This window comes from Anomaloglossus baeobatrachus, chromosome 9 (genome assembly GCF_048569485.1).
Source record: "Anomaloglossus baeobatrachus isolate aAnoBae1 chromosome 9, aAnoBae1.hap1, whole genome shotgun sequence".
NCBI lineage: Eukaryota > Metazoa > Chordata > Amphibia > Anura > Aromobatidae > Anomaloglossus > Anomaloglossus baeobatrachus.
In genome coordinates, this window is record NC_134361.1 from 94129221 (window position 1) to 94153591 (window position 24371).

A 24371-nucleotide genomic window follows, 5' to 3' on the forward strand; every position below is an offset into this window, starting at 1 on the left:
AGGTAAATATCGGGTAACCAAGGACAGGGCTTCTTGGTTACCCGATGTTTACATTGGTTACCAGCCTCCGCAGAAGCCGGCTCCTGCTGCCTGCACATTAGTTGTTGCTGTCTCGCTGTCACACACAGCGATCTGTGCTTCACAGCAGGACAGCAACAACTAAAAAATGGCCCAGGACATTCAGCAACAACCAACGACCTCACAGCAGGGGCCAGGTTGTTGCTGGATGTCACACACAGCAACATCGCTAGCAACGTCACAAAAGTTGTTCGTTACCAGCGATGTTGCTAGCGATGTTGCTTAGTGTGACGGGGCCTTTAGTTTACTAGTGGGGCGATTAGCACTACTGCTCCTGTAGTGTTATGGGACAAATTGATCCTGTGGTTGAGGTTGTCCTGATCGACCCAAGAACCTTGATAGGAGCAATGAGCGAAAAGTGACCCAATATGGGGGTAGACTGAAGATTTGTATGTAATTAAATGTTACATAAACCTGCCTAAATCTTTACTGAAAAACTGAGTCCTTTGAAAAGTTATAAAAATACAAACATATCACACACAAAAAAAGTTTTAAGCTCTTAGTAAAACTTACATATCATCCGCAGACATCTTCATAACACCTACACACAGGGCGTGCCGTTTTCCCTCTGCCATTATTGCCTGATGGCAAAAGTTAAGGACTCCAAAACAAAAGTTTGTAAAGATTGACACAATAAGTTTTCTAGGTGGCGCCCACTGTGAATGTACACATGTGCTGGCTCAAATACAGGTTCAAAATGTATATAAATATAGCAGAGGTCAAGTTGGTCTCTAGGGGCGGTACGGTGGCTCAGTGGTTAGCACTGCAGTCTTGCAGCGCTGGGGTTCTGGGTTCAAATCCCACCAAGGACACCATCTGCAAGGAGTTTGTATGTTCTCCCCGTGTTTGTGTGGGTTTCCTCCATGTTCTCAGATTTCCTCCCACACTCCAAAGACATACAGATAGGGACTCTAGATTGTGAGCCCCAATGGGGACAGTGTTGCCATTGTATGTAAAGCGCTGTGGAACAGTGCTATATAAATGAATAAATATAGTTATATTAATTGTATAGTAAACTAAAGGAAATAGTAAGAAATCTATGTGGGCAATACTAATGCACCTGAGGATTCATTCAGAAGTCTGTTTTATGTACAAGTTCTAGTTGTGATTTTCACACATAGAACTCGTACCTAGTGTAGTCTATGGGGCTGTTTAACAGTCCGATTTTTTATTTTTTGGCAGACCAAGTGGACAGATGAGAAACTTGATAGATCATAATCAGCGTGTGGGATCAAAATCAGCAATGCAAGTCTATAGATCCATGAAAAAAAATTTGACAGCACTCAGACCTCATCTAAGTGATGCCTAATTTTCATAGACAAAGTTAGGAGGAGGTAGATAAACGCTCCCTGCATGTGTGTATAGGGAGAGATCTATCACTCAAGGGCAGAGGGTCGGCAGAAAACCACCGGAGACACGCCTGTCCGACTAGTCTGCCGTGCAGCCCGATCCTTGGTAGCGATAGTTACAGACACAGGCGGTGAAATTGTGCAGCCAGCGTCTTATACATGCTTTCCGTAGATTAGGCAGCGTACATCAGCTGCCAAGATTCCCTTTAGTTGGGTTCTGCCGTGGCATTGGGAAAAAAAAAAAATTGCAAAAAAACCCACAAAAACACAACACCCCCCTCTAAATTTACTTAAATAATTTATCACTTCTGTACCGTTCTTTTCGACACTTCCTTTTCTGGTGCTAGAATACAAACTTCCACATTTATTGTGGCAGATATCTTGTGATGCACTTGACTAAGAGCAGAGACAATCCTACTTAATCCATCAAAGGGGTTGTATGCCCTAAGAAGAAAAGTGTGTAGAAACGATACAACTGACAAACCATGACAGTGGGCCAATTGTTTGTTCCCTGCTGCTGAGAAACCAGTGATGTGAAACTGCAGATGCCACTCTATTAATGCTTATGACAGAGGATTATCTTCTGAAGCATGCATCAACACAGCAGCAGGTGCAGTATAAAATCACTGATCTGTTGGCTGCAGGCAATAAACAGCTCTTCACTACCATTGTGGAGAAAGCAGGACAGCCGAGTTCTGCTAGAACCAGCTAATGATGTAAACCCGCACAGGCAGCTAAACTGATGTATATGGCAGAAGATTAAATCAGCAGAAGACAGTGCACAGAAGCATAAGGTGAAGTCTGAAATTAGAATATTTTGATAACTCAAAGTGGAGCTAGTCAGGAGATAAGAAGGGAGCGGTCTGTACCACTGAGGAGCAGCAAGTGCTGCTGACAAATGTTATTTTAGTAGTTAAGAATAAAACCAACCCCCTCTGTCTTTACACAGGTGAGTGGGGACCAAAAGCTCATGAATAGTCTGAAGTGTGAGTTGCTTAAATCTCCATAAGGCCATGTGCGCACTATAAACTGACTTAGGAAAAACCGGACTCTCAAAGAATCCCGCACCTGCGTAAAAAAAAACGCACCAAAAGTGGTTTTGGTGCAGATTTGCCGCGGTTTTTCCACAGGTTGGACCCTGCGGATTTTTACCAATAATAAATGGCAAAACCGCAGGTACCTGCAGAAAAGAAGTGACATGCACATTAGTTCCGCAGCGGAAATTCCGTGGGTAAATCCGCAGGTATATAAAAACACAGTGTGCGCACAACATTTTTTTATACCCATAGGTTTTGCTAGGGAATGACTGCACAAATGTTAGTAACATTTTCTGCGGTAAATCCGCAGCGTGCGCACATTGCTTAAGGATATGTGCACACTGAACTTTTTAAGAAGTTTTTGGAAATGAAGATGTCAAAATTCTTAAAAACGATGGATTTCAGCCCTGTTTCCGCTCCAAAAACATCACAAAACCTCTGTGCAGATACATCAACATTAGCACATAAGTGACGCTGCCACCAGCATGCCGGTCACTTCTTCACACTGGGTGATGACAGGGTCCCCACTGATTACACTGATCACTGTCCATGCACCTCATCCTGCCTACGTATTCTTCTTGACCAGGTAAAGGATACAACTACTGTGTCCGAGGCTGCTGGGTAAAGCTTCGCTCCAGGAGACGTTAAACCAGGGCACATGATATTTGCTCCACTCAGGACAAATTTTATTGCTCCTTTATCAACTTGCTGATGTGGAAGGATGAAAGGATCTAGAGAGAGAAAAAAAAAGGAATAATGAGGTTCTCTTAGTTAAGTGAAATGCAAATACACTGGCAAATTGGAACATCTCTGCAGCCTCAGGAGTACAGACGCCCATTATTCTTCCCACAGAAGGAACAATCTGCCCTGTATCAGCTGACATTTTTCACATCCAAGATGCTACAAGGAGGGCGGACTTGCATTTTAAATATACATTTCTAAGCTATGCGAGCTTGCACATGCATTTTTCTAGCCCACTTACAGAATAACTTTGTATCAGTGGCATTTGATCAGTAAAAACTAAGTAAAAAAGTGAAAAAAGTTCCACACGACATATAAATACAGTTATAACCAGAAGTTTACATACACTATCTAAAAGACACATTCATGTGTTTCTCACTATCTGACATGGAATCAGAATAAACCTTTCCTGTATTAGGACAATTAGGAGCCAAAATTTGTTTTAAGGTATTTTTATTACTTTTTTCAAAGTCAAAAGTTTATATACACTTAGAATACTATGCCTTTAAACAATATGGAACAGCCCACATGATGATGTCATGTCTTTGGAAGCTTCTGATAGGTTTATTGGCAACATCTGAGTTAATTAGAGACATACATGTGGATGTATTTTAATGCACACCTGAAACACACTGATTCTTTGTGTAGCATCATGGGAAAGTCTAAAGAAATCAGCCAAGATCTAAGGAAGAGAATTATGGACTTGCACAAGTCTGGTTCATCCTTGGGTGCAATTTCCTGATACTTGAAGGTGCCTTGTTCACTTGCAGAAACAATTATACGCAAGTACAAACAATATGGGAATGTCTAGCCATTATACTGCTCAGGAAGGAGACGGGTTCTGTGTACCAGAGATGAACATGCTTTGGTCAGACATGTGCATATCAACCCAAGAACAAAAAGCAAAAGACCTTGTGCAGATGCTGGCGCATGTTGGTAAGATTGTGTAATTATCAACAGTGAAACGAGTACTGTATCAACATAGGCTGAAAGGCCACTCTGCCAGGAAGAAGCCATTACTCCAAAAGAAACATAAAAAAGCCAGATTAATGTTTGCAAATGCACACAGGAACAAAGACCTTCATTTTTAGAGACATGTCCTGTGGATGAAACTAAAATAGAACTGTTTGGCCATAATGACCATCATTACTTTTAGAGGAAAAAAGGAGAAGCATTGAAGCCTAAGAACACCATCCCTACTGTGAAACATGAGGGTGGCAGCATTATGCTTTGGGTTGTTTTGCTGCAGGAGAAACTGATGCACATCACAAAATAGATGGCATCATGAAGAAAAAAAGATTATATGGCAATACTGAAGCAAGAGCTCTAGACATAGACTAGGAACTTGAAGCTTGGGCGGAGATGGGTCTTCCCAATGGACAATGACCTGAAGCAAACTGCCAAATGGATTACAAAGTGGCTTAAGGATAAAGTCAATGTTTTGGGGTGGCCATCGCAAAGCCCTGATCTCAATCCCATTGAAAATGTATGGGCTAAGCTGAAAAGGCAGGCACGAGCAAGATGACCTACAAACATGGCTCAGTTACACCAGTTCGGTCAGGAGGAATGGGCCCAAATTTCTACCAACTATTGTGAGAAGCTTGTGGAAGGATATCCAAAACATTTCCCCCAAGTCATACAGTGTAAGGGCAATGGTACCAAATACTTAGAAATGTATGAACTTTTGACTTTGCAGAACGTAATAAAAATGACTTAAAAACATTCTCTCTCATTATTCTGGCATTTGGCAAATATGAATAATTTTGGATCCTAATTAACTGAAAATGGTAAAGGTTTATTCTGATTTCATGTCAGATGGTGAGAAAAACCTGCAGATGTGTCTCTTTAGATAGTGTATGTAAAATTCTGGTTTTAACTGTACATTACTGGAACACAATATTTACCAATAATTTTAAACTTTTTGGAATGCAAAAATTATATTTGCATATGGCCAACTTCACATACAATATGAACTGAGAAAGTATTAGGTTTACATGTTCCCAATCAAACCAATGCCTATTCAAGTCTACACCTGCCTATTCCAGTCTACACCCTGAAAATACTTTATGATTCAGACACCCACAGAATGCCAATAACAATTTAACCATATAACCTAATATCTAAAACTTACATGAAGAACTCTGGCACCAATCCATGCTGTTCCAAATTAGGCGTCACCAGTGAAGTACAAATATATGGGGCATACACCCTTAAGGTGGAGCGCACACTAACCAGTGAAATCACATAGCCACTGGTTGGCAAGCAAGAGACCAAAGCACTTTTGATCTCCTAATTATGGCTGTTCCCTCATTGTTTGCTAGTTCAATTGTTCTCCAAATGCTGTGGACTAATCTGTAATCAGCATGCATTCCAAAAATTAGCATCCAAGGAGGAGCACTGGACAGTCTTACATGAAACAATGGTTCATGTCCCTAGACTTATTAAAGTAATATTATGTATGGCATAATTAAGGATAATCCACTGCTGCACAAGTGGCCAAACATTCCTCAATGATGCCGAGGCATCACAAACCCCACTAGTGTTTTTTTCGAGAAGAAAAATACTTTGATAGTGACATACAAGGTCTTTTACTTGAGATGGCTTGGGTTCTATTCAATAAAGATGGTTTACATCCCCTTGTGGTGAGGCGTTCTCTAATTACACCACTTTCATAATTAAAATCCATCTCTGTAGAACACACACGCAGCGCTTTTATGAATTCCCGTACAGCAGTGTTTATCAACTCCAGTCCTCAAGACCCACCAACAGATCATTTTTTCAGGTTTTCCTCAATTAGGTTTTCAGGATTTCCTCAATGTTGCATGATCTGTTGTTGGGTCTTGAGGACTGGAGTTGAGAAACACTGCTGTACAGGAAGATTGCGGATCACATGATGGGGATGACAACTATCCGCATGTAGTATAGAGTTTACACTGGTGGGATTTTTATTTAAAGATTTTTGTCTAACACCAAGTTCACAACTGCCTTTGAGAAAAATATCAAGTAACATTCGTAGGACTTTCTTATTTTTTACTTTAAATTGTAGAGTCATTTTATGAGTAAGGTATCTACCGAATGATATAATTTCACCAGCAAGAGAGTTATCCGAATTACTTTTCCAAACTAGCAGGAGGTCGTCTATGAACCTCGCATACCAACAAATGCATATAACGAAAGTGTTATTACTGGTGTGAATATAACTTTCCTCCTACCGTTACATGTGTAAATTAGTTAGCGAGGGTGAATAATGCAATACACTCATGTAATACACTACTATACTATAAGAATTTGTTGCGGTTAGCAGAAAGGGTGACAGAAGGAGCGCTCTCCCTGTCAAACTCTTTACTTAATGTGGTTGCTGTTGAGTTTGTGGTGTAAGGAGTTAACCTGAGTCGCTCTGATCTGTCCACACTGCTTATCTTCACGTCTTTGTCCCTGCTTGTAGCAAGGAGTGTAAAGGGTGAAAGTGGAGCCCAAAAATATCAAAGTCCTAAAGGGAAAGAAGGGAATTTTGTATACTTACCGTAAATTCCTTTTCTTCTAGCTCCAATTGGGAGACCCAGACAATTGGGGTGTATAGCTACTGCCTCCGGAGGCCACACAAAGTATTACACTCAAAAGTGTAAGGCCCCTCCCCTTCTGGCTATACACCCCCAGTGGGATCACTGGCTCACCAGTTTAGTGCAAAAGCAAGAAGGAGGAAAGCCAATAACTGGTTTAAAGACCAATTCAATCCGAAGAAACATCGGAGAACTGCAACCATTCACATGAACAACATGTGTACCGAAAAAAACCCTAAGAAAACAGGGCGGGCGCTGGGTCTCCCAATTGGAGCTAGAAGAAAAGGAATTTACGGTAAGTATACAAAATTCCCTTCTTCTTTGTCGCTCCATTGGGAGACCCAGACAATTGGGACGTCCAAAAGCAATCCCTGGGTGGGTAAAATAATACCTCGTAATAGAGCCGTAAAACGGCCCCTTTCTACAGGTGGGCAACCGCCGCCTGAAGGACTTTTCTACCTAGGCTGGCGTCTGCCGAAGCGTAGGTCTGCACCTGATGATGCTTGGTAAAAGTGTGCAGACTCGACCAGGTAGGTGCCTGGCACACCTGCTGAGCCGTAGCCTGGTGCCGTAATGCCCAGGACTCACCCACGGCTCTGGTAGAATGGGCATTCAGCCCTGAGGGAACCGGGAGCCTAGCAGAACGGTAGGTTTCAAGAATTGGTTCCTTGAGCCACCGAGTCAGGGTGGATCTGGAAGCTTGCGACCCCTTACGCTGACCAGCGACAAGGACAAAAAGTGCATCCGGGCGGCACAGGAGCGCCGTGCGGGAATGTAGATCCTGAGTGCTCTCACCAGATCCAACAGATGCAAATCCTTTTCAAATTGATGGACTGGATGAGGACACAAAGAAGGTAAGGTGATATCTTGATTGAGATGAAAGTGGGATACCACCTTAGGGAGAAAGTCCGGAATCGGATGCCGAACCCCCTTGTCCTGGTGAAGACCAGGAATGGAGATTTGCATGACAGCGCTGCTAGCTCGGACGCTCTCTGAAGAGACGTGACCGCTACTAGAAAGGCCACTTTCTGTGAAATACGGAAAGGGAAACAACTTTCAAAAGCTCGAAAGGCGGCTTCAAGAGAGTCATTAGAACCTTGTTCAGACTCCAGAGCTCAAATGGCCGCTTGTTCGGAGTGATGAGAAGACAAACTCCCTGCAGGAACGTGCATACTTGCGGAAGTCGGCTAGGCGTTTCTGAAAAAATACAGATAGCGCTGAGACTTGTCCTTTAAGGGAGCTGAGCGACCAACTATTTTCCAACCAAGATGGTAGGAAGGAAGGAAAAATAGGCGATGCAAATGGCCAGGGAGAAACTCCTTGAGCAGAGCACCAAGATAAGAATATCTTCCACGATCTGTGGTAGATCTTGGCGGACGTTGGCTTCTTGGCCTGCATCATGGTGACAACCACTCCTGAGATAATCCTGAAGACGCTAGGATCCAGGACTCAATGGCTACACCGTCATGTTCAGGGCCGCAGAGTTCAGATGGAAAAAAGGGCCCTTGAAACAGCAAGTCTGGTCGGTCTGGTAGTGGCCACGGTTGGCCTACCGTGAGGTACCACAGATCTGGGAACCCCGACCTCCTCGGCCAATCTGCGACCAATGTTGAACTGAGGCGTCTGCCGCCAGAGCTCGATGATCGTGAGACTGTGCTATGAAGCCGGAACAAAGTTGTTGTGCCGTGACGCCATTATGTCGACGTCCGGCATCCCGCAGCGGCGACAGATCTCCTGAAACCCGTCCGGGTGAAGAAACCAGTCCCCTGCGTCCATACCCTGGCGACTGAGGAAGTCTGCTTCCTAGTTTACCACGCCTGGGATGTGAACTGCGGATATGGTGGATGCCGTGTCTTCTACCCACGTTAGAATCCGCCGGACTTCCTGGAAGGCTTGCCGGCTGCGTGTTCTTCCGTGGTGGTTGATGTATGCCACCGCTGTGGAGATATCCGACTGAATTCGGATGTGCTTGCTTTTCAGCCACTGCTGGAAGGCTTGTAGGACAAGATACACTGCTCTGATTTCCAGAACATTGAGCTGAAGGGTGGACTCTTGCTGAATCCACGTACCTTGAGCCCTGTGGCGGAGAAAAAACTGCTCCCCACTCTGATAGACTCGTGCCTGTCGTAACTACCGCCCAGGATGGGGGTAGGAAGGACCTTTTTTCTGACCATGAGGTGGGAAGAAGCCACCACCGTAGAGATTCTTTGGCCGCCTGAGAAGGGGAGACGTCTCTGTCGATGGCCGTCGACTTCCCGTCTCATCGGCGGGGAATGTCCCATTGTAGTGGACGCAGATGAAACTGCGCGAAAGGGACTGCCGCCAATGCTACCATCTTACGTGAGAAGTGCATGAGGCGTCTCAATGTGTGCGACTGAGTCTAAGGAGAGATTGCAGCCTTGTCTGTAGTGAACGCTGTTTGTCTAGCGGAAGCTTCACTATCGCTGAGAGAGTAAGAAACTCCATGCCTAGATATGTTAGTGATTGGCCCGGGGTCGGATCTGACTTTGAAAAGTTGATGATCCACCCGAAACTCTGGAGAGTCTCCAGCGCAACGTTCGGCTGTGTTGGCAAGTTCCTTAAGAGGGTGCCTTGACAAGTAGATCTCCCAAACACGGGATCACAGAGTGACCTTGAGATTGCAGGACTGGTACTACTGCTGGCATGACCGTAGCGAAGACCCGTGGGGCTATCGCCAGCCAGAAGGCAGGGTTACGAACTGAAGGTGTTCGCGTCTTATAACAAAGCGTAGAAACGCTGGAGCTCTGGATCAATCGGCACGTGGGGATAAGCATCCTTGACGTCTATCGATGTTAGGAAATTTCCTAGAAACATTGAGGCGATGACGGAGCGGGGGATTACATCCGGAACCGCCTGGTGTTCACGAGCTGGTTGAGCCGTGTTAGATCCAGAACGGGACGGAAATACTCGTCCTTTCTTGGCATCGCAAATAATTCGGAGTAAAAACCGTGACCTTGTTCCTGAAAAGGAACGGGGGTCACCACTCGTTGTGCCTTTAGAGTGCCCACCGCCTGCAGAAGAGCGTCGGCTCGGTCGGAAGGTGGAGAAGTTCTGAAGAATTGAGTTGGAGGGCGAGAACTGAACTCTATCCTGTACCCGTGAGACAGAATGTCTCTCACCCAACGGTCTTTGACCTGAGACAGCTAAATATCGCCAAGGCGGGAGAGCCTGCTACCGACCGAGGATGCGGAGAGAGGAGGCCGCAAGTCATGAGGAAGCCTCTTGGAGAAGGGAATTTTGTTTACTTACCGTAAATTCCTTTTCTTCTAGCTCCAATTGGGAGACCCAGACAGTGGGTGTATAGCTACTGCCTCTGGAGGCCGCACAAAGAACTACACTTAAAAGTGTAAGGCCCCTCCCCTTCTGGCTATACACCCTCCCGTAGGAGTACGGATTCCTCAGTTTTAGTACCAAAGCAAGAAGGAGGAAAGCCAATAACAGTTTCAAAAACAAATTCAATCCGATAACTAGATCGGAGAACTTAAGAAACAACGTGAACAACATGTGCACCCGAAAAAAACGAAACCCTAAAAACAAATAGGGCGGGTGCTGGGTCTCCCAATTGGAGCTAGAAGAAAAGGAATTTACGGTAAGTAAACAAAATTCCCTTCTTCTTTTTCGCTCCTAATTGGGAGACCCAGACAGTGGGACGTCCAAAAGCAGTCCCTGGGTGGGTAAAAAGATACCACATGAACGGGCTGTCATACAGCCTCTTCCTACAGGTGGGCCACCGCCGCCTGAAGGACCCGTCTACCTAGGCTGGCGTCTGCCGAAGCGTAGGTATGCACTTGATAGTGTTTGGTAAACGTGTGCAGACTCGACCAGGTAGCCGCCTGGCACACTTGCTGAGCCGTAGCCTGATGCCTCAACGCCCAGGACGCACCAACGGCTCTGGTAGAATGGGCCTTCAGTCCAGATGGAATCTGAAGCCCAGCAGAACGGTATGTGTGAAGAATTGGTTCCTTGATCCACCGCGCCAGGGTGGATTTGGAAGCTTGCGATCCCTTATGCTGACCAGCGACTAGGACAAAGAGCGCATCCGAACGGCGTAGAGGCGCCGTGCGAGAAATGTAAATCCTGAGTGCTCTCACCAGGTCCAACAGATGTAAACCCTTTTCAAATTGGTGAACTGGATGCGGACACAAAGATGGCAAAGTGATATCCTGATTGAGATGAAAGGAAGAAACCACCTTGGGAGAAAACTCTGGAATTGGACGCAGTACTACCTTGTCTTGGTGAAACACCAGGAAGGGAGATTTGCAAGATAACGCCGCCAGCTCGGACACTCTTCGAAGAGATGTGACCGCTACAAGAAAAACTACCTTTTGTGAAAGCCGAGAAAGGGGAACCTCTTTCAAGGGCTCGAAAGGCGGCTTTTGAAGAGCAAGGAGAACCTTGTTCAGATCCCAGGGTTCCAATGGCCGTCTGTAAGGAGGAACGATATGACAAACTCCTTGGAGAAACGTGCGTACTTTAGAAAGCTGTGCCAAGCGCTTCTGAAAAAATACGGATAACGCGGAGACTTGACCCTTAAGCGAGCTAAGGGACAAACCTTTTTCCAACCCAGACTGCAGGAAGGAAAGAAAAATTGGCAATGCAAATGGCCAGGGAGAAAACCCTTGAGCCAAGCACCACGCTAAGAATATCTTCCACGTTCTGTGATAGATCTTAGCTGAGGATGGTTTTCTAGCCTGTCTCATTGTGGCAACAACTCCCTGAGATAAACCTGAGGCCGCTAGGATCCAGGACTCAATGGCCACACAGTCAGGTTCAGGGCCGCAGAATTCTGATGGAAAAACGGCCCTTGAGACAGCAGATCTGGACGGTCTGGTAGTGCCCACGGCTGGCCTACCGTGAGATGCCACAGATCCGGGTACCACGACCTTCTTGGCCAATTTGGAGCGACGAGTATGGCTCGCTGGCAGTCGGACTTGATTTTCCGGAGAACTCTGGGTAACAATGCTAGAGGTGGGAACACATAGGGGAGTCGGAATTGCGACCAATCCTGAACCAATGCGTCTGCCGCCAGCGCTCGGTGATCGTGAGACCGTGCCATGAAAACTGGGACCTTGTTGTTGTGCCGTGACGCCATCAGATCGACGTCCGGCGACCCCCAGCGGCAACAGATCTGTTGAAACACGTCCGGGTGAAGGGACCATTCTCCTGCGTCCATGCCCTGGCGACTGAGAAAGTCCGCTTCCCAGTTTTCCACGCCTGGGATGTGAACTGCAGATATGGTGGACGCTCTGCTTTCCACCCACGTCAAAATCCGCTGGACTTCTTGAAAAGCTTGGCGACTGCGTGTTCCCCCTTGGTGGTTGATGTACGCCACCGCTGTGGAGTTGTCCGACTGAATCCGAATCTGCTTGCCTTCCAGCCATTGTTGGAAGGCTCGCAGAGCAAGATAGATTGCTCTGATTTCCAGAACATTGATCTGCAAGGTGGACTCTTCCTGAGTCCACGTCCCCTGAGCCCTGTGGTGGAGAAACACCGCTCCCCACCCTGATAGGCTCGCATCTGTCGTGACCACTGCCCAGGACGGGGGAAGGAACGACTTTCCCTGTGACAATGAGTTGGGGAGAAGCCACCAACGTAGAGAGTCCTTGGCAGTCTGAGAGAGGGAGACCGTCCTGTCGAGGGACGTCGATCTCCCATCCCATTGGCGCAGAATGTCCCATTGGAGAGGGCGCAGATGAAACTGCGCGAACGGGACTGCCTCCATTGCTGCTACCATCTTTCCTAGGAAACGCATGAGGCGCCTCAGTGAGTGCGACTGGCTCTGAAGGAGAGATTGCACTCCAGTCCGTAGCGAGCACTGCTTGTCCAGTGGAAGCCTCACTATCGCTGATAGAGTATGAAACTCCATGCCAAGATAAGTCAGAGATTGGGTCGGGGTTAGATGAGACTTTGGAAAGTTGATAATCCACCCGAAAGTCTGGAGAGTGTCTAGCGCCACCTCCAGACTGTGTTGGCATGCTTCTTGAGAGGATGCCTTTATAAGCAGGTCGTCTAGATACGGGATGACCGAGTGACCCTGCGAGTGCAGAACAGCTACTACTGCTGCCATGACTTTGTTGAAGACCCGGGGGGCTGTTGCCAGACCGAAGGGTAACGCTACGAACTGTAGGTGCTCGTCGTGTATGACGAAACGTAGGAAACGCTGATGCTCTGGTGCAATCGGCACGTGGAGATACGCATCTTTGATGTCTATTGATGCTAGAAAATCTCCCTGAGACATTGAGGCTATGACGGAGCGTAGGGATTCCATCCGGAACCTCCTGACTTTTACGTGTCTGTTGAGCAACTTCAGATCCAGGACGGGACGATACGATCCGTCCTTTTTTGGGACCACAAACAGATTGGAGTAAAAACCGTGACCCTGTTCCTGAAGAGGGACGGAGGTCACCACTCCTTCCGCCTTTAGAGCGGCCACCGCCTGCCACAGAACATCGGCTCGGTCTGGTGGTGGAGAAGTTCGGAAGAAACGAGTTGGCGGACGAGAACTGAACTCTATCCTGTACCCGTGAGATAGAATATCTCTCACCCAACGGTCTTTGACGCTTGCTAGCCAAATGTCGCCAAAGTGGGACAGCCTCCCACCGACCGCGGGCGTGGGTATCGGAGACCGCAAGTCAGGAGGACGTCGTTTTGGCAACGGTTCCTCCGGCTGGTCTTTTTGGGCGTGACTGAGACCTCCAAGGATTTGAACGTCTCTGGTCCTTTTGAGTCTTTTTTGACGAGGCGAATTGGGACCTGCCCTGTCCTCGAAAGGACCGATAACCAGACTGACCCCTCCTCTGTTGGGGCTTGTTTTGTCTGTGTTGCGGTAAGGAAGAGTCCTTACCCTTGGAGTGTTTGATGATTTCATCCAAACGCTCTCCAAACAATCGGTCACGAGAAAAAGGCAAATTGGTTAAGCACTTCTTGGAATGAGAATCTGCTTTCCAATGTCTCAACCACAGAGCCCTACGCAAAACAACTGAGTTGGCTGACGCCACTGCCGTGCGGCTTGTAGCGTCCAGAACAGCATTAATCGCGTACGACGCGAATGCCGCCATTTGCGAGGTCAATGGTGCTACCTGCGGGGCAAATGCACGTGTGACTGAGTCGACTCGCGCAAGCCCGGCCGTGATAGCTTGGAGTGCCCATACGGCCGCAAAAGAAGGCGCTAATGACGCTCCAATCGCTTCATAGATGGATTTCAGCCAGAGCTCCATCTGCCTGTCAGTGGCATCTTTAAGTGCCGCTCCATCTTCAACAGCAACCAAGGATCTAGCTGCAAGCCTGGAAATTGGAGGATCCACTTTTGGACACTGGGTCCAACCCTTGACCACTTCAGAGGGAAAAGGGTAGCGTGTATCTTTAAGTCGTTTAGGAAAACGCCTTTCAGGATAAGCGTGGGGTTTCTGGATTGCGTCTCTGAAGTCAGCGTGGTCCAGAAAAGTGCTTAATGTACGCTTAGGGTATCTGAAATGGATTCTCTCGTGCTGCGAAGCTGACTCCTCTACAGGAGGAGCTGGTGGGGAAATATTCAACATCTTATTGATGTTAAATATAAGATCATTAACTATGGCGTCACCATCTGGTGTATCTATATTGAGAGCGGTCCCAGGATTAGAATCCTGATCAGTTACGTCCGCCTCATCACCCATAGATTCATCCCGCTGGGATCCAGACCATTGAGATGAATGTGAAGGCCCGTCATAACGAGCCCGCTTAGGCTGCCCGGGGCCATCGTCCGAGTCAGAGTCTTCACCCTGAGGTGTAGATGCCCGTCCCGGAGCTAGGAGCTGAGGGGGACCAGGGGGCAATGATTGCACAGTGTCCGTGGTCTGAAGTACAGGCCTAGCTCGCAATGTGTCAAGAATTTGTGACATAGTGAGAGACATTCTGTCAGCAAAAGCTGCAAACTCAGTTCCTGTCACCTGGACAGCATTCACAGGTGGTACACCCTGGGACACGTCCAGCAGAGGTCCCGACTGTGCAAGCGCCGCAGGGGCCGAGCACTGCACACAATGGGGGTCCGTGGAGCCTGCCGGCAGAAAAGTCCCACATGCGGTGCAGGAAGCATATAATGTCTGTGCTTTGGCACCCTTGCGTTTTACGGGCGACATGCTGCTGGCTCTCTGCATGTGAGAGAGTCTATAGCCAAAAGGGCGACCAGCGCTATGCAGTACAAAGTATTTGTAGCAACAAAATACTAAGAATACTACGAGCACAAGAGGGGGTGAGCCCTGAGGGCTGCTTACCGCCCGCTGAACAGCGGGTAAGAGGCTGCAGAATGCCTTGTCTGGGTCTCCCCGGCTCCCCTCTGCAGCGCAGCGTGTCTGGCAAGAATGGCTGCCGGCTTGTGTGAAGAGGGGCGGTCCGTGGGAGTTCCCAAACAAAAGTGCGGGAACAGTGTCCCCTCTGTGCTGACTGTGAGGGCTGGAGTATGTAAAAACGACTCCAGCCCTCAGCGCTGATGCACTGGCCAGCGTCCCGCCCCTCTCCTGACTGGCAGGTCTGGGGGCGGGAACGAACGAAAGCAGGCCGCAAAAGCCGGGGACTCGAGTTATCAGCGCGGCCGCCGTAAAAGCGCGGGCCGCGCTGAAGTCCCCGGCGCACTACAAGTGCCAGCCGTGCCGCTATTCCAGCGGCCGGCGCGACCGAGTCCTAGACGTGGGCAGCGTCCCGCCCCTCTCCTGACTGGCAGGTCCGGGGGCGGGAACGAACGGAAACAGGCCGCAAAAAGCCGGGGACTGTAGTTATCAGCGCGGCCGCCGTAAAAGCGCAGGCCGCGCTGAAGTCCCCGGCGCACTACAAGTGCCAGCCGTGCCGCAGCCCCAGCGGCCGGCGCGGCCGATCCCATAAGTGTGCCTGCTTCAGCTAAGCTGAATGAGGCCATGGCACAGGCGCCGCAGCGCTGACGTCCCCCGGCGCACTACAACACCCAGCATGCTGCGGTGTGAGCGCCAAATGCACGGGGACACAGAGTACCTTAAGGAAGCAGGGCCATGTCCCTGACGTACTCCGCTCCATCCAGCATCTTCTCCAGGGGCTGTAGATGGAGCCCGGTCTCAGTGCCTGGAGACCGGTAAATCCCACTTCACCCAGAGCCCTGTAAAAAGGGATGGGGAAGGAATCAGCATGTGGGCTCCTGCCGCCGTACCCGCAATGGGTACCTCAACCTTACAAACACCTCCGACATAAGTGGGGTGAGAAGGGAGCATGCTGGGGACACTGTATGTGTCCTCTTTTCTTCCATCCGACATAGTCAGCAGCTGCTGCTGACTAAAAACAATGGAGCTATGCGTGCGTGTCTGACCTCCTTGCGCACAAAGCTAAAACTGAGGAATCCGTACTCCTACGGGAGGGTGTATAGCCAGAAGGGGAGGGGCCTTACACTTTTAAGTGTAGTTCTTTGTGCGGCCTCCAGAGGCAGTAGCTATACACCCACTGTCTGGGTCTCCCAATTAGGAGCGAAAAAGAAAGAAGGTTTTCAGGCTGTCTTTTTTGGGCGTGACTGAGCCCGCCAAGAAACTGAGCTCCTCTGATCCTTTTGAGTCCTCTTTGGACGAGGAGAAATGGGACCTGCCCGAGCCTTGAAAAAAACGAAAACCCCGACTGTCCCTTGGTATGTTGGGGTTTGTTTTGTCTGGGCTGAGGTAAGGAAGAATCCTTACTCTTGAACTGTTTAATGATTACATCTCACGCACACTAAACAGTCGGTCAGCAGAACAAGGCAAACTGGTTAAGCCCTTTTTTGGAAGCAGAATCTGCCTTCCATTCAGTTAACACCCAGGCCCTGCGTAAAACCACGGAGTGAGCGGACGCCACTGCCGTACGGGTCGTAGAGTCCAGGACAGCATTAATCGCCTAAGACGCAAATGCAGACATTTGAGCGGTTAAGGATGACACTTGCGGAACAGATGTACGTGTGACCGTGTCCATCTGTGTAAGACAAGCTGAAGTAGCTTGGGGTGCCTCTACGGCTGCTGGAGCTAACAGCGCGCCGATAGCCTCATAGATGGATTTCGACCAGAGATCCCTCTGTCAGTCAGTGGCATCTTTAAGTGCAGCCCCATCTTCCACTGCAACTATGGATCTAGCTGCAAGCTGGAGATTGGAGGATGCCCCTTGGGACACTGGGTCCAGCCATTGCCCACGTCAGGGGGTAGGGATAACGTGTATCCTCAGCCGTTTGGGGAAGCGCTTAACTGGATAAGCGTGGTGTTCCTGGACTGCCTGTGTAAAGTCAGGGTGGTCAAGGAAAGTATTTAATTTACGCTTGGGATACGTGAATGGAATTTCTCCTGCTATGAAGCTGACTCTTCCACTGGAGGAGCTGGGGGAGAAATAACTAACATTCTATTGATGGACGCTATGAGATTATTGACTATGGCGTCACCATCAGGTGTATCCAGATTGAGAGCGGTCTCAGGATTAGATCTTGAGCAGCTATCTCCGCCACATCACACAGAGAGTCCGCTTGCTGGGACCCTGACTAGTGTGATGAAGTCGAGGGCCGCTCATAGTGAGCCTCTCAGACTATCTGGGACTGTCGTCCGTGTCAGAGCCGTCACTCTGGGAAGCACATGACCCCTCGGAGCTCAAAGTTGTTCCCACTGAGGGGGACCATGGATAATGTGAACAGTGGCCATGGATTTGAGAGACTTGTCTGGACTGCAAGGCTTCTAGTATCATAGCCATAGTCTCAGAAAATCTGTCAGTAAATACTGCAGGCACCGTCCCCATGTCCTGGACGGTTAGTAGAGACTCCGTAGTATACAATGGGGGTCTATGTACACTGCCGGCCATATAGCCATACATGCTGTACCGGCTGCATAGAAAACATGTGCTTCTGCACCTCTGTTTTACACAGACAATATGCTGTTATGTCCTCCGCACAATCAAGGAGGGTATATACAAAAATGCAGCTAAACAGTGCAATGCATAGTGAATAAGCATATATGTATATGTGCACTTCGGCACTAGTGGAGTCAGCCCCACAGGTGCTGCTTAACGCCTGGTCACAGCGGTTGTGTGACTATCCGAATCCCTGCCAGGGATTCCTAAACTTGTCTCTTCTGTCGCTACAGAAAACACTGACAATAATGGCTGCCGGCGTCCTGTGTAGAGGAAGAAGCCGTGGGCGTGCCTGAGAAAGTGCGGGAATCCGGCTTCACAGCGTACACAGTGAGAGGGGTGGAGTATGCAAAGCATACTCCAGCTCTCAGCGCTGCCGGTTTCACAGTGCACACAGTGAGAGGGGTGGAGTATGCAAAGCATACTCCAGCTCTCAGCGCTGCTGTGCTGTGCAGCGTTACGCCCCTACCCTGACTGGCAGGTCTGTGGGCGGAAACGAAGTGAGACTAGGCCGCGCAAGCCGGGGACTCGAGCGATAAGCGCGGCCGGCATATAAGCCTTGGTCGGCGCGGAAGTCCCCGGCGCACCACAAGTCCCAGCCGCGCCCGAAATAAAAATGGCAACGGCGGTTAGCGCGGTAGTCCCCTAATACACTAACACACCCAGCAAGCTGTAGTGTGCGATGGCACTAGTGCGGGCAGCGCCGCCGTCCCTGGCGCACTAACACACCCAGCAATGCTGCCGTGTGTCCGTGCGCGGTCCCCACAGGGACACAGAGTACCTTAACGTAGCAGGGCCATGTCCCTGAGGATACTCCGCTCCATGTCCAGCAGATTCCCAGGAGCTGTGGATGGAGCACGGCCTCAGTGCCTGGAGACCGATAAGATCCCACTTCACCCAGAGCCCTGAGGGGATGGGGAAGGAAAGCAGCATGTGGGCTCCAGCCTCCGTACCCGCAATGGGTACCTCAACCTTAACAAACACCCGACAAGAGTGGGGTGAGAAGGGAGCATGCTGGGGGCCCTTTAGTATGGGCCCTCTTTTCTTCCATCCGATATAGTCAGCAGCTACTGCTGACTAAACAGTGGAGCTATGCGTGGATGTCTGACCTCCTTCGCACAAAGCACAAAACTGGTGAGCCAGTGATCCCACTGGGGGTGTATAGCCAGAAGGGGAGGGGCCTTACACTTTTGAGTGTAATACTTTGTGTGGCCTCCGGAGGCAGTAGCTATACACCCCAATTGTCTGGGTCTCCCAATGGAGCGACAAAGAAATGGACATTTGTTGCAGGGGGCTAATTGAGTGAAATAGGGAGATCACCCTCTCTGTCAACCCCTGACAAGATATGGTCACTGTTGACCATGGCTTGCGAGGAGTACTTTGAGCTGCTCTTGACCTCACACGATCCCATGTGTAATTGAAAGTGCCACATTCCTTTACGACGTGGGTAGTTATTCCGCAGAAAGGAAGCAGTTAAAATAAAAGGACATCCTTTATTCACCACAGTATTCACATGCAGCCCCAAGAAACACGGTCCTGTGTCAAGCACAGAAGTGGACCTGCTTAAGATCCAAAAAGAGGGAGGACAATGGGGACACCACGGCTAATAAAACCACATTTGTAACGTTATCTACTTCACTATGAACAGATTAATTCATTTTCAGTTTGTTTTTTTTTTTAGAAGTTCATATAAATTTCTATGTAATTTTTGAAACATTTTTACACCTGCAGATGAGGATAAAAGGAAAAAAAAATGTTTTGCTTTTCAGGCTCTTATGGACATGTTGAATACCTAATAAGTGTTTTTGATGTGTACTACAGTTTTTTTATTTTAGGTTTACGAATATTTGTAATTCAATTTTTTTTTTATTGATTTTGCAAGTTAAAATGGGGAGACATGAGTTGGGATAGCATGGGGTAACAGTGGGGGGGGGGGGGCGAAAAAAGGGTCATGGTTACATAGGATTAACCGGGGGGGGGGAGGGGGGGGCGGGGGAACAAGGCAATTTACATACAGAGACCAGAGCTCTTTTCACACTTAACAGTTCTGACATTCTGGTGAGTTTTTTGCAATTCCAACACATACATTAAGCGAGCTTGGATATATAATGGCATACGGTCAGTTTTTAGTCCTAGTCAATGGTTTCTTCTATGTGTAGTTGTGGAATGTTTTGATCCAGAGGAGTCAATTTCGGTTGTATTTTTTGTAGTTCTCTTCCCTTAGGGCGAAGCTGTGGTCAAATGCATTGTATAGGGAAATTCTATTAGGTCTTCTATCTTGGGTGGATCCTCATTGTTCCACCTTGATGTGATCAGATGCTTTATAGTGAACAGAATATGACTTATGATGGGTTTGAAGTCATTTGGGATGTTTCCAGACCGACGGACAGTAGTATTAGCTGGGGGGTTAGAGGGATGTTTAGATTAGTGGATTTTGAGATGAAGTCTTCTGTGTCCGCCCAGAGGCTGTCAAAGGAAGGACAGCTCCAGAATGTGAGCCAAGTTTCCAATTTTCCGGTAATTTTTCCAGCAGAGATGATTTTTCTGGGTAGATCTTATTTAATTTATGTGGTGTGTAATACCACCTGGAGAATACTTTAGAATATGTTCCTACAAGGTCACGCATGGGGAGTTTGTGTAAATAATGTCCACGGTTTTTAGCGATTGCTCTTCTATTTTTATTGCTAATTCTTTCTCCCATGCTGCTATGTTTGGCCCAATGCATACGCTTGAGTCCTCATTAAATACCTTGTAGATGTTGTTGGTTTTCGATGTTAGGGTGTTTAGGGGGTTAGATAATTCTCTATAATGGACGGTTGTTTAAGTTTAACTTCTTTTGTTAAGACGTGTTGGTTTATACGGAACCAGTTACTGTATCCTTTGTCTGGGAGGTTGAATTTGATTTTGATCTCACCAAAGGTTATTGAGATGTAGACTATTATGATATCCAACAAGTTCACAATACCCCGCTTTTTCCACATTGATAGATTTATCTTGGGAATGATAAGTTCAAAGGCTTCTAAGGGGATACGTTTGGGGGTGAGGTTTATCTTGCACTTCTGAGAGTTAAGGTACTGTCACACATAAGGAGATCGCTAGCGAGATCGCAGCTGAGTCACCGTTTTGGTGACGCAGTAGCGATCCCGTTAGCGATCTCGTTATGTGTGACACTTACCAGTGATCAGGCCCCTGCTGTGAGGTCACCGGTCGTTGCAGAATGGTCCAGGTCATTTTCTTCAAAGGCGACGTCCTGCTTGGCAGGACACATCGCTGTGTTTGACACTGTGTGACAGGGTCACAGTGACTGCTGAGATCGTTATACAGGTCGCTACTGCGACCTGTATTGTTCCTGCATCGCTGGTAAGATCTAACTGTGTCATCTCACCAGCGATCTCCCAGCGACTTACCTGCGATCCCTATCAGGTCGCATCGTTTTCGGGATCGCTGGTAAGTCGTTGTGTGGGACTGGGCCTTAAAGGAGAAGGCATTTCCATAAGCTTACTATGGACTTGTGTAGCAGATTTTTGTTACGAATATTTGTTGCATAGTACAGCTTAGGCTACTTTCACACTTATGTTGTTTGCCATCAGTCACAATGCGTTGTGTGACGCATGTGACTGATGCGTTGTACATATTGTGATAATAAAGTCAACGGATTCCTGTGAAATAACGTTTTGCGTTTTTTTTTTTTTGTTTCCTTTAGTGAGAGAAGCACGCGCGAGAGAGAGAGAGAAGCGCGCGCGAGAGAGAGAAGCGCGAGAGAGAGAGAGAAGCGCGAGAGAGAGAGAAGCGCGCGCGAGAGAGAGAAGCGCGCGCGAGAGAGAGAGAAGCGCGCGCGAGAGAGAGAGAAGCGCGCGCGCGAGAGAGAGAAGCGCGCGCGCGAGAGAGAGAAGCGCGCGCGCGAGAGAGAGGAGCGCGCGCGCGAGAGAGAAGCGCGCGCGCGAGAGAGAAGCGCGCGCGAGAGAGAGAAGCGCGCGAGAGAGAGAGAAGCGCGCGCGCGAGAGAGAAGCGCGCGCGCGAGAGAGAGAAGCGCGCGCGCGAGAGAGAGAAGCGCGCGCGCGAGAGAGAAGCGCGCGCGAGAGAGAGAGAAGCGCGCGCGAGAGAGAGAGAAGCGCGCGAGAGAGAGAAGCACGCGCGAGAGAGAGAAGCGCGCGCGAGAGAGAGAGAAGCGCGCGAGAGAGAAGCGCGCGAGAGAGAGAAGCGCGCGAGAGAGAGAGACGCGCGCGAGAGAGAGAAGCGCGCGCGAGAGAGAAGCGCGCGCGAGAGAGAAGCGCGCGCGAGAGAGAGAAGCGCGCGCGAGAGAGAGAAGCGCGCGCGAGAGAGAGAGAAGCGCGCGCGCGAGAGAGAAGCGCGCGAGAGAGAGAGAGAAGCGCGCGAGAGAGAGAGAGAAGCGCGCGAGAGAGAGAGAGAAGCGCGAGAGAGAGCATTTACAACGTTCTGCTGGACATGCTCAGAACAACGTCATGGAATCCCGGACTGGAATCCGGCGCCAGTCGCATGAAGACGGAAATCAGCACCATACACATTCATTAAGCCTCTTAAGCCTCTTTTACACCATCAAAAAACACTACATTGCGCGTACCTCCCGCCCGACGGTCAGTCACTAAACGACTGATGCGCCGCGGATGCAATGCAAGACCATCAGTTGCAATCCGCCCTTAATAGACGTCTATGAGGAATAAATGGATTCCAGCAACGGTTACCGTAATTCCTCAAGGCGGCGGATTGCAACGTATGGAAAACAACGCAAGTGTGAAAGCAGCCTTAAAGGGGTTGTCCACTATTTTGACATTGATGACCTATCCTAAAGGATAGGCCATCCATGTCTGATCGGCCAGGGTCCGACACCCCACACCCCCGCCAATCAGCTAACCTCAGTCCTGGTGGCAACAGCAGGCAGCCGGAAATGCCCAGTTCCGTAGCTGCTTCGTCTTCTGATAGTGGTCAGGTACTGCACATCTGCCTCCTATTTATTAGAATGGGAGGTGAGTGGGCAGTACCCGGCTGCTAACATGAGATGGAGCAGTGCCGCTCCGGAATTGAGCATTTCCAGCTGCCGCCAGCGGGACTGTTAACAGCTGATCGGCGGGGCTGCCGGGTGTTGGACCAGGGCTGATCAAACATTAATGACCTATCCTAAGGATAGGCCGTCAATGTCAAACTAGTGCACAAACTCTTTAAAAGAAAAAGAAACAAACAAAAAACTTTGTGGTGCCTAGCATTTTAATTTATTGAGCAGTTTTTACTGGAGATACATCCCCTCGCATTGTGCCTTAGGTCACTGGCAGTGCTGATCTGGGTTTGCTAGGTTTCAGCAGGTCCGCTATGCTGGGTGTACACCTGGAAATATGTAATCGGTTCTAATTTAACAATGATTCCATTCACTATTTGTAATTCATCGAGTAACCTGAAAGGGAGACACCAGGCACCGCCAGTGATAAATCTGTGTTTTCGCCTGGGTCATCTGCTGTCTCCGTTGGTGGTGGAATAACTTAGTTCAGAGGAACAATGTGAAGAAATGTCGTTTGATGACCATTTTGTAAAATAATTCCCTAATGGTCATTTTCTGAAATGTAATGTTACAGTGTAAAGGCTGAGCACAGAGAGGTGGGGAATAAAACCTTACATTTGTGAAGCAGCCTCAGCGTTGGATAGAATGGACCTTCCCTTTGTCTGAAGAACAGCAGCTCGCCGTTTACAGTTAATATTTCAATGTGTTCATGGCTGGGAAGAAAAAAATAAATTGTCATGTGAATGAGAATGTCATACTAAAACAAAGGAGCTAACACCAGGTTCACACAGGAGTGCACCCTGTTTTTTTTTATTTTTATATATACTAAAACAAAGAACCACAATGGTATTTACTGGCAGCCACAGTGGTGATCTACAGGTAAATAATATGCAACTCTAACTGGCAGTGAGGCTGCAAGGAGACAATCAAATTATATCCTCCCTGCAGCTGCACGCTTACAGTCCGGCTGTGAGGATGTGATCAGTCAGAGCTCAAGTAATCACACTCATTGACTGACATCCTGCTCATCAAAGGCAGAGACACGACTTAACGTACATATGTCAAAAGTCGTGAAGGGGTTAAAAAAGCACTCCCACCAAGTTTTTATCCTCTTAAACTATTGCAATTATATCTCACTCATTTCTCCTATCTACCCAGTTAATGCTTCTCTCTTCTAGATGTAGAAACAGGAAGTATCTTTTCCCTACACGAGTCATCCCAGCCTTCAACTCCAGCTGCTCCACTTGCCAGGAACTTTTACAGAGATGACTCATGCAGTGTAAACAGACCTCCTGATTCTCCTTAGCGCTAGAAGGATTGAGCTAGTCAGTTTTTAATCACGTGATCTCATAGCTATAATGGAAAACAGAAGAATTAACTGGTTAGAAAGGCAAAATGAGCAATTGTAAGTACACAGTGCTGTATAATATGACAGCAATATATTAAGAGGATAAAAATTCTGATGAGTGGTTCTTTAAAGGGAAGGTGCCTGGATTGTAATTTTAATAAGTAATGATAATCAATTATTTTTAATACAAAATTAAATTTAGTTTTTATTTAACTCTCTTTTAATCTATTTTATTCTATTTCCCGTACTGAAAATTTAAAATTTGGACCTAAAACAACATTTTAGTGATAAACGTAATTAGTTTTTCTTCATGACCCAATGGTATAACATTTGTGAAACATGTGGTGTAAATATTCTCACTGCACAGCTAGACGATTT

The 24371-nt window shown here is 48.1% G+C and overlaps 1 protein-coding gene across 1 annotated transcript in view; it reads right to left on the reverse strand.

Annotated features, from left to right (window-relative positions):
- Positions 1–24371, reverse strand: part of MCTS1 (MCTS1 re-initiation and release factor) — a 36832-nt gene that overhangs the window by 5408 nt on the left and 7053 nt on the right. The window contains exons 3-5 of the mRNA XM_075322702.1: positions 23261–23358; positions 3062–3195; positions 592–659 (exon numbers count right to left, since the gene is read on the reverse strand). Of these exons, the coding sequence (XP_075178817.1) occupies positions 592–659; positions 3062–3195; positions 23261–23358 (300 nt within the window). The remainder of the gene's footprint in view (positions 1–591; positions 660–3061; positions 3196–23260; positions 23359–24371) is intronic.